At 44.0% G+C, this 10,832-nt stretch overlaps 2 protein-coding genes across 6 annotated transcripts; one reads left to right on the plus strand and one right to left on the minus strand.

The window, feature by feature from the left end:
• Nucleotides 1-299: 299 nt before the first annotated feature.
• Nucleotides 300-5,488, minus strand: LOC148674933 (uncharacterized). The gene is made up of 3 exons (XM_088623463.1): nt 5,348-5,488; nt 5,149-5,235; nt 300-4,663 (listed from the first exon to the last, which is right to left on the minus strand). Exon 3 carries the CDS (start codon nt 4,242-4,244, stop codon nt 300-302), a length of 3,945 nt encoding a protein of 1,314 aa, XP_088479589.1. The 5' UTR covers nt 4,245-4,663; nt 5,149-5,235; nt 5,348-5,488.
• An 81-nt stretch (nt 5,489-5,569) lies between these two features.
• Nucleotides 5,570-9,494, plus strand: LOC148674934 (uncharacterized). 5 transcript variants are annotated; one of them, XM_088625710.1, is made up of 5 exons: nt 5,570-5,708; nt 7,688-7,835; nt 7,923-8,036; nt 8,143-8,187; nt 8,738-9,494. In XM_088625710.1, exons 1-5 carry the CDS (start codon nt 5,662-5,664, stop codon nt 9,203-9,205), a joined length of 822 nt encoding a protein of 273 aa, XP_088481836.1. In that variant the 5' UTR covers nt 5,570-5,661; the 3' UTR covers nt 9,206-9,494. The 5 variants fall into 5 exon arrangements, with proteins under 5 accessions (XP_088481836.1, XP_088481837.1, XP_088481833.1 ...); XM_088625711.1 differs by lacking the exon at nt 8,143-8,187; XM_088625707.1 differs by having other exon boundaries at nt 8,143-8,858.
• Nucleotides 9,495-10,832: the final 1,338 nt, after the last annotated feature.

A 10,832-nucleotide genomic window follows, 5' to 3' on the forward strand; every position in this document is an offset into this window, starting at 1 on the left:
CACACGCAGACTCCATCAAATCATCCACTATAATCAAATTTACGCTACCCGGCGGCAGTAGCTGGTCGTCGGAAAACGACGTCGGTAGTCCTTCTATAAACTGAATGTATGGAAATTTCACAAGCAACACGTCGTATAGAGGTTGCCAGCAGCTGTAACACCAGACTATGTTTTCGGGTTTACGAGTCATAACGGTATCACCGCTCTCCAAGAGCTGTTTTATAAAATAACTTTTACCGCAATTCGAGGGTCCGGACAAAATGCACGAAAAAGGGTGTTTTAACCTGACATCCATCGTGTTAATATCCGTAGGGCAACGATGTCAAATTTTCTTGCAGCACCCGCTTGTCGTACACTACCTTCTGGGTTTTCTTTAAGGTCCGGGTCTCAATGCGCCAATCCTTTTTAACACGCACGATCATCGGCTGTTGAATAGAAATGTGTTTAAATTCCCGGCACTCTGCATAAGGGTTAACGCCATAGTCAAAAACCAAGTCCCGCAGACTCTCAAAGTTAACTTTTTCACAATTGTTCACATTGAGCGTAATGCCTTTTACCTTTAAACAGGCTTTCCCTCCAGACAGTTTGTACCCGTACGACTTGGGTCCTGTTGACACAAACTCGGTGATGTGTTGACCAGCATCGATTTCGCTGGTCAACTCACCCAAGTAGTCGCCCAGTTCCGGATTCCACTCACCCTCCCGGCTCACAAAGATAACGGAATCTGTGTCATGGTAGAGACAACGGCCTTGCAAAGCATTTAGCAGATTGTATAACTCCAAGCGGGCATAGGCGGTTGTAAAGCTAGCGATGAAAATGTTAGTGTTTGAATGCCCCGTATAGTGGTGTTTAGTGTGTTTCCACGTAACACAGGCTGTGTTTTCATCGATAAACTCGCAGGCTGACACCTCATGATATGGCGTAAATAAGTACCGGAACAATTCATCGGGGTTTCTCACAATGGTGGTCTGTGGTAAATTGTCTCTTTGCCCATACTTCCCCCACAAACTGTTCAAGGCAATTTTTGAAAGCTGTCTTTTGGCCGGATTCTTTTTAATGTTGCCGGGGTCCAGCCGGACGCCCTCTTTTTCATAATATTCGCCGATATATCTTTGTTGTTTCGCGACATCTGTACACCACTCTGGAAACCCCGAAGCTTCCTGCTTCCCTTTCAGATGCAGTTTGATGTAGTCGGTAAAAAGATCGTGTGAGGCCTTTTCGAAATGCCAAATTTCGTAAATTTTACACACTCTATACCCCAGGTCTACGGCCTTCTGTAATTCGGGGGTGCACCAGACACCAGTCAAGGCGCGATCTTCATCACTGTGCTCACAGGGGGTGGTCTGTTTTGTTTCAGCACACGTACGACACAGCGTGAAAAACAGTTTTTTGTCAATTTTGGTTGGTAGAACTGGAAAGTACAAACGTCTGGGTGGGTAAACTTTCACCTTCGCTAAACCGAAATACAGTTTTAAATCTCCAAAGTTGTTATATATTATTCGGGGGTGGCCCAGTGGGTATTTTTTAGTTTTGTTCACAAACGGATACAGACTGGTGAAATCATAGTAATGAATTTTTTCACCGGGCTGCGCTGTGTAATGCAAACAAATCGCATTTGTTCTCCCCCCAAAAAGCGACTCGCGAGGTTGCAGAGGCTCTGGTAATTGTGCGGCTGTTAGAAATTTACCCAAGTCTCCATTTTCAACAAGCATGTCTCTGAACTCGTGCTCCCACAAAACACGCACGTTAAAACCTCTCATTTTGAGAAAATTAATTTTCACCATCGTCTTTCTGTACAACCAACCAAAAGTAGTGTTTGTCAGCTGATTAAAATCGCTTTCACAATAACAAACGCTACAACCGTGAAAAAAGCAACCGTTGAACTCAAAGGCTGTCGGCACGCCGTCAATTACAGCATACCCATCCAGAAAATATGGGCCAACCTTGAACTCACCGGCCGTGGTTAACGCGTGTTGGATTTTAACGCGCTCTGTGTGTTCAATGTACATAAGCCATTGAATGCTGGGTGTAGAAAATCGTTTTTGCTGGCGGTGGTAATTGTCATGGGGTAGCAACGCAATCGTCTCTTCCTGTAAAAACATAAGTCTGAACATGGCCATGCAGACACTAGCGATGGTCACAAACTGAAAGGGGTCGATGCACACAACGCAGGCGGCCCCTGACTCAGTCACGCGTGTCTGTCTGGTCATATTCATGACCTCGTCCCGAAACCTGACACAGCCTTCTCTTAGAATTGCCACATCCAACTGGCAGTAACGTTTCAACTCTCTCTGTAAGTTAAACACACTTCCCCGGCATTCTTCATACCAAACCAAAAACTCGGCTTTCTCGCCCGGCAGCATGTAGTTAACGCCGTAAAGTTCAGGCGGAGGCATCGGTCCGACATAATTTTGGTTTTCTGCAGTGTTCATCAAGTGTGGAAAATGACCCTTACACCCGGGGAACCCCATGGCGGCCGGCAGTTTGCTTAATTTCATAGGCAGAAAGTTTAAAGAATCGATAAATCGGATGTTCAGAGCTTTTACGGTCATACACATTATCTTACCACCCTGATTTATTAGTTCAACGTCCATCTTTTCAGCTAACAACTGCCTGATCACTAGGTAATTGTCATATCCCTTGCCATTGTGCGATATGAACGTATGGTTTTTGAAACGTCTATCGATAAATTTACACACAAAATCCTTTAGACAAGTTTCACCATAAAATTCCCAGCTGCGTTTATTGTCAATATGAAGGGCGTGGACGTAATTTGGTATGTGGGTCCCCGTTTCCTGCATGCATTCAAAGTCGAAAAAAATGTACTTGTTTGAAATTTTGGGGTTGTCCAAAGGCGGTATGTAGCACAAATGTGTGTCCGGGGTGTCGATCACGTTGTTACAACGCGAGCACAGTTTCTCTTTACATTTGTGACTTGCGAGGTTATAAACCCCACATTTCTCACAAAAGACCCTGCGCTCACACTTACTCACACCCGTCGCCGCATTCCGCAAGTGTCTCGCCAAACACTGTGAGCTACGACAAAAGACCTTACAGGCCGGGCAATTCTGAATTTCAGCATCAATTTCGCAACACTGGGGATCTAAACAGGTTTTACAAGCTTTAACACAGGCGTGTGCGTTCTTGTGGCTATACGCGGCGTGGCAGTTAGTGCAAAAATACGCCGCCCCCACAAAAGCTTTAATATTTAAAACCCCATAAAAATGCTCTTCATGCAGTAGAACAAAAAGTATTTTAGAATTTGGTGGTGTGGGTCCCGTTGTAAAATATTTCCAATCACCCTGGTCGTGGTACAAAATTTTAATAACCACCTTTAAATGTTTTTCAAAAGCGGTAATGTCTGACAAACTAATTTTCCGATTCTCTGGAAAACCCAACTCTTTGTGCATTCGTTTAGCACCCTGTAACATTTCCCCATCGGTACAACCCTCATTCAACAAACCGTACACACTCCCGGCGAAACACAGATTACCGCCCGTGTAATGTAAGTCGATAAGGTGTGCTTTTTTCTGCGCAATTACCCGGCTGTACAGAACGGATTTAAATCTTCGGCGGGCACCCCCCTGCATATTCCTAACTATCGTCACCACTAAGCGGAGGGTGTCATCGGTGAGAACCTCTGTGTGGCTCTGTAAGAGGTCCGAGATGTGGCTTAAAAAATCGGCCGCATTTAATTCTCCGGGGTGTCTCCTGCGTGAGAACAAGGGTTTGTTAAAACCACCCGCTGTCAAACGCAGCTGTACAAAATCATTCGCCCCGATGTTTGGAGAAAGTTCGTCCAATATTCTCTGGACTGCACCATGCACAGCGTCTATAGCCTGTACATACGAGGTTATTCTGTCGAGATTAACAAAACGAAATTCTTCATGGTGCTCTGTTGCTCTAAAATTATTATAAGCCCTGTTATAACGGCGTATACACTCCAGGAAAACCATGGGGTCTCTATTCACCACGGCACCGCCACCAACCTGATTCAGATCGTTCAGTACAACCGGTTCTGGGTTACCACCATCCTGTTCAGCCACAACAACCTCGGGCCTTAAGTTATTTTCTACCACGGCATTTTCATTGCGTGGCTCGGGCGACCCTTGGGAAATCTGATGCCTCGCTCTGAATCTTTGACGACGCAACAAACATGCTTTTGCCAGTTTAATTCTTTTATTTATGTACAAAAGCTTGCGGTTGGCAAGCGGTTGGTCTTTTAAGCACTTTTTAGACCGCATGTTTAGTCATTTATCACCGGGGATTTCCACCGATGAAGCATGAAATAGCATCAACAGGTTCTGAAATCCAGAGGTTAGATCGGCATCCTCTTTAGAAATTATATCTAAGATGTTAGCGCTGAAAACCTGGATCGGTTTTGGAAACAAGGTCTGTACACCGGGTAAAACCGCTCTTAGACGCTCTAAAACTCGTTTTTTGATCACCTCGCTACTGCGCACCGTTGTTAGTATCTGTGTAATACCGCGCACGGAGTCTAGCACATCACCCAACACCAACTCTTTAGGCGCGTTATTATTTCGCTCCGCAGGCTTGACACGTCTGGCTTTGGTCGACGTCTTAACAGTCGTCTCGGATGCAGTCACCACCTTGGGTTCCGACGTTTCCACCGCATTTGTTTCACCGCGCGTCGATACAGATGCTGTGTGAAAAAATAAGACTTTTTATTACCACGCCAATGCTCCACATCTCAAAATCTGAAAACAACACTGTGATAAAAATAAAAGACTTTTCAACACAACAATCAATGAAATCTAAACTGTCAAAGTCAGAAAACTACGATAACTATGATAAAAACGCCACGCATATGCTGCCCCCTTACACAAAGGGCTGTGGGTGAATGGAGCAAGTTACCCGGCCATGTTGTTACACCGGTTTCCTTGACGTCGGTGGTGGCGCTACTGGGTCAAGCGGCGTGCTAGCGGCATGTAGACCCACGCACACACCAGTCGCTTTTAACTTTAAAAGCTAGGCAGTTTTAAAATAAGGTTTTTTAACACCCCCAAACAGAAAACTCCGCGAAGTAGGATCTTTCAGCGAATTAACAGCCTAACAAAAGAAGTAACGTTTACCGTAAGTGGATCATAACACATCTTGACCACGCTTAATTATATTAACTATATTAACCTTTGCCGGTTGGTTTCAGTCGTTTTGAGCTCGATGCCCCAGTTAACTTGTTGGCGCGCCGCAGTTTATTTTTTGAAGGTCCGGGGTCTGCACGGCGTGGGAAAATAACATTAGTGAAAAATATAGAAAAACGGTATGTATTTTTATTATAGACACGTTTAAATGACCAGGCTATAAGAATGTTTTATATAATACCAACCTCTTCTCTCAGGCGCTCTGATAATATCCCCCGCACCGTCTGGTATGATGTGAACATCGGCCTGTGTCACCACAAGGTTTTGGGTTGGTAATGCAAACCCCAAACGGGGTTTTTTAAATGTGTGGCGACTTGTCCCTTCGCCCGCATCTGTGGAATAGACACATGCGCGTTTTGGTGCGGCGTATATACCCCATGTGTCTTTAAGACTCACATGGTCGTAAAGCGTTATTCAAAACATTGTCGTAATTACTCACCGGTGTTGTGCTGCAGCGTAACTGGTCTTTTTACACCCGTGGTTTTCGGTGCTATTGGAAATGAATGGATACACACAGTCACGACCACATTACGGCACCAATCGCGGGTAATTCCATTATATTCATTCAATATTGCCTAGTATACAAATATTATACAACGTTTTGTAACTATAGCTAACACGAGACATGCACCGCGACGTTGTAATTGTCTCACAATAAGCCAGATATACATACCGCTGAAATTCGCTGAATCCGCGGCTTCGTCTATCAAGTCGAACAGCTCTAATTCTGTAAACAGACTATCTTCAGACTGTTGCAATTGATCGGCGTGGTCCATTCTGACGAGTTAGGCGATAACGTGCGACTGTAGGAATTGGAATGCAGCTAAAACTTCGTCTGTTAAACCGCTGGTACTTATACTCAAGCCGCTAAACATTCTCTTCTAAGAAACACACATGGTCCCCCCATAAAACCATTAATCTTAGGTATCGTTGGGGGGTGCACGTACTGGTCTGTAGAAATTATTTTAAGAAACATTTTAGAAAACGTTTTAGACCGTTATAATGTTAAAATCTATATTATTTTAAGACATACAACGGTGTCTAAAATTTCATAGCTGTTAAAACGTGGCGGAAATGTACCGCGTTGTCTTTGTTTGATTCACCAACAGACCGCTAAGAATATTATCAAGCAAAATGTTTTTTATTATGTATCTGTTCTTTACAGGGCCGTGTTCACAAACCAAGCTTGACGTTTTGAGGTTTTATTTTTCCGCGCTGCGCTGTTAAGAACATTTTTGCGTGAAATACATGTGGTGTTTGTAAATTAGAAAACTTTACATGAATTTAAAATGTTTGTAAACTTTCACTGGTGTCAATTTTAGCCCCCCCCCCCCCCCCTGCATTCCAGAGCCTGTAGCTAACCCCTCCCCAACCCCCCGTCTCCAACATCATCACAATGCATCTCTACCGGGAAACAATTTTAAAACTTTAAGAACAATCCGTTACAGTCTGTAGAACAACACCCCACCATTTGTTGTCTGTTAACACCTTAAAGCCTTTTATGCTGGCGCTGTGTGGAAATTTATCCCAAACTTTCGAAAAAAGCTGTCGCGAATGTGTTATTAAAAATAAACTGTGTCTTATTACGTTATTTTAAAAACTTTAAGGCCAACCACGCGTTTAAAATTTCTTGTCGGGTGAAACACATCATTTGTGTTTGCGTTGTGTGTTAATACTTTTAAAGTTTAAAACTTATAAACTGATAAGCGAATATAGCGCGTTATAATGTTAAAATCTATATTATTTTAAGACATACAACGGTGTCTACATTTCTTAGCTGTTAAAACGTGGCGAAAACGTGCCGCGTTGTCTTTGTTTGATTCACCAGCAGACCGCTAAGAATATTATCAGGCAAAATGTTTTTATTATGTATCTGTTCTTTATAGGGCCGTGTTCACAAACCAAGCTTGACGTTTTGAGGTTTTATTTTTCAGCGCTGCGCTGTTAAGAACATTTTTGCGTGAAATACATGTGGTGTTTGTAAATTAGAAAACTTTACATGAATTTAAAATGTTTGTAAACTTTCACTGGTGTCAATTTTAGCACCCCCCTCGGCATTCCGGAGCCTGTAAGCCCCACTCGGCATTCCAGAGCCGGTAGCTAACCCCTCCCCACACCCGTCTCCAATATCATCACAAATCATCTCTACCGGGAAACAATTTTAAAACTTTAAGAACAATCCGTTACAGTCTGTAGAACAACACCCCACCATTTGTTGTCTGTTAACACCTTAAAGACTTTTATGCTGGCGCTTTTATGCTGTGGAAATTTATCCCAAACTTTCGAAAAAGCTGTCGCGAATGTGTTATTAAAAATAAACTGTGTCTTATTACGTTATTTTAAAAACTTTAAGACCAACCCCGCGTGTTTAAAATTTCTTTTCGGGTGAAACACATCATTTGTGTTTGCGTTGTGTGCTTATACTTTAAAACTTATAAACTGATATGCGAATACTTCTCGCTCTCGATAAATCGGGGGGGTGGGGGGTCATCACAACCAATTGTAAAATGTCTTGTGTTATGTAGGCGTGTTACACCATTGGCGCATATTCTTAAACGCTCCGACCTGACAGGGCCGCAGTGCGTGCTTGGCGCGGTCAGACACCACAGAGCTGCTGAGATGGCTTCTTTGTGTGGAGAAACAACGGGGTCCGCTACTCTACAAAGCGATGAGGTAGGCGGCTAAAATATTTTTTCTACTCGTGGAATTGTTGTATCGGTGCTTAGCGTATGTCATTTTAATACTTGGTCTTCTTTTTAGCAAAACCCTAACCCACCCTCTGAACCCTGTGACAGCGGTGGGGGTGTGAGTTCAGCTGGGGTACCAGATGCTGAAGAACAGCCGGGTGCTAGCGATGATACCACGCTACAAATGGTAAATATTAACGAAAAACCTTAGCTCAAAAGTGTAAATGCTCGGTATTTTAGGTGCAATGCATGTCTATTTTGTTAAGCCTTCCTTTTCTTTTTCCTTTTAATAGAATAAAGAGGATGTGGACGGGTCAATCTTCAGCCTGCCGACACATGTGAATGTCTCGTGTCTATGCTTGGGTGTTCGCCCAAATGTTAATAAAGATGATGCCCCTGACCCTAATGAGCCCGATGTTATGCCCCAGATTGTGAAAGCAGTAGTTTATTGCATCTTCAAGCACTGTTTAAAGGGGGTCCTGGTTGATGACTGCCCGGCCTGTTTGATTGACCATCCTGGGCAGCGGGGCCACACATGTCTGTCTGTCGGCTACACAGATGGGTTTGAAGATGTGACGTTTGCCGCTTTAGAAATTTATAAGTCTCTCAGTTTAGCCCGAATTTTATCGGTTGTTCTGTACACCGCCCGGTGTCTGGGTTCGTACACCATTACAAATGACACTGAGCGGGGCATAAAACAGTTGCTAAAAAATATAATTGAGGACCACTCCCCATACGAGCATGTACACGCCACCCTTGAACAGCTGGATGAAAAATTAGTAGACGTGACTTTTGATGTGTTGCAAAAGAAACACTATTCTTATTTTTACAGACGCAAAAAAAAAGATCTATGTAAAATGTGAATACAGATTTCACTCTGTTTTACAGACCCGGGTGTGCCATCGACCGAAGAATGAAGAATTTCGAATGTATACGTCTGAATTCTTACTAAGAGTGCTTTACACACTTCTCTCTACAAAGCTTGATATGCAAAACAAAGAGGCGAATGCTAATGTCCTTAAATTTGTTAAAGAGATAGATGCGTATGTCGAGAACTTGAGTGAAATTATTACAGATCTGATGTTTTCAGATCAGAAAAGGAAGCCTGGGGGGTTCTACAGTGTGTATTCCAAAATACAGCGTGTTTTGCACAGAACCTGTGGTAACACCATCCCGCTGGTTACGCAGGCAAATTTTTTTGCCCTGCTCGATCGGATCGCCCAGTGTGGTTCGCACGGCTTTAGACACGGTGAGCGGAAGGGGGTTATGAATGCTTTTTCAGATGCCGCAAAGTTTCTCAGCAGCGTAGGGGTGGTGGTTACGTGTACCGAACTAATTTTCCGCACCAACATTTAATTGTTGAATGCAAACAGGAGCCGGTAACGCATGTGTGCTGCGTTGTTTCACTGTTTGAAAACCCCTGTTGAAATAAAGCGGTTCACATTTCACATACTTGCAAACTGGAGTCTGTAACTTGTGTAAAAAGTGCTGCTGCGCTGTTTCTGTGTTTGAAAACCCCTGTTGAAATAAAGCGGTTCACATTTCACATACTTGCAAACTGGAGTCTGTAACATGTGTAAAAAGTGCTGCTGCGCTGTTTCGGTGTTTGAAAACCCACTGTTGAAATAAAGCGGTTCACATTTCACCTGGTGTTTGCCCGGCGATTTCTTTCCGTGAGACTTTACGCAGTCAGTGTGTGTGTGTGTGCTTGCACCCCGGCTGTTTTGGAGACACGGCTTCTGCAGCATATAAGCAACCACGGCCCAAGCGTATTTAGACAGCATGTCTATACACATTAAGATGTAACAGAAACCGTCGTTGAACGCTTGGTGTTCTCTCATGTCCACCAAGTCGGCCTGCCACTGCCAGTCCATTTCGGACACCAGCGTCCTGTTTCTCTTAAAACGTACGCGCGCCGGCTTGTGCAGCGTATAAGCAGCCTGGCCGGACAGCCACTCGACCACCCGCCCGCGGCTGGCGCCGCGCACACCCCGGGATCTCGCGGCCCGCAACAGACCCCCTGCGCCGCCGTAACTGCCCGATTTCCTAGGGTTATAATAGAGCGCACTCAACCCCGCGGCAGACATGCTCCCACTTCCAAACCAATACACACTCGCACACAACCAGGGATGCGCCGGCTGGGGGCTTTGGGACCCCGAGGCGTCGGGGCGACCGGCCGGTAGGGGGTTCCGACCCACACCATTGGCTCCTGAGGGGGCGGGACATGCACAAATAACAACACGCCATTGGATGGCTGGGGGGCGGGACAACCAAACACCGCGGACGACCATTGGTTGGAAAAGGGGGCGTGGTACCTGTCAAAAGTTTGACGAAAGGTGTCGCTTTATACTACTAACATATATTTCTAATTACACAAAAAAAACACCTGCCATGAAGATTAATTCTTACTTAAAGCTGTGAAACAACCTAATATTTTGGTTTCTTTCAAGAAAATAAAAAAATGGTTAAGATCCCTTGTTCATTTGGCTGCTAACTACCTAACAGGCTAGATGGCCCAAATGCTCTCCTCTCATTTGTAACCTTGCTTGTACTCTGTGAGCCAAGGCAATTAAAACTGTAGTAATTTTGGAAAGCAGTGTGACAGCACCAGCACAAAATGCTTAAATGACAACCTGCCACTTGCACTGCAGTTTCTGGTAAGTATTCTTGTTACTTCAGCTATGAACCTTCTTGACTCTGCACATTTTCAGTTGAACACCAACTGTTACAAAGCATATGGAACCCAACAGTAACCACATTTGATTTGATTACAAGGTAGGCATTTTTCAATTGTACACACAGTGCAATGAAAATGTGTGTGGCATCTGCTATCAGTGAAAAGACAAAAGGAAAATAAATCCTGCAATCCTGCATTAGGTTTTCTATATGAAAACAAAAGTTTGTATAACTTAGACTCCTGGAATATACAGTATATAGCCACTAAACCAACAAGACTGCATTATGTATTTGCCCAGATACAGCT

This window comes from Lepisosteus platostomus, chromosome 3 (assembly GCF_059453375.1).
Source record: "Lepisosteus platostomus isolate fLepPlt1 chromosome 3, fLepPlt1.hap1, whole genome shotgun sequence".
NCBI lineage: Eukaryota > Metazoa > Chordata > Actinopteri > Semionotiformes > Lepisosteidae > Lepisosteus > Lepisosteus platostomus.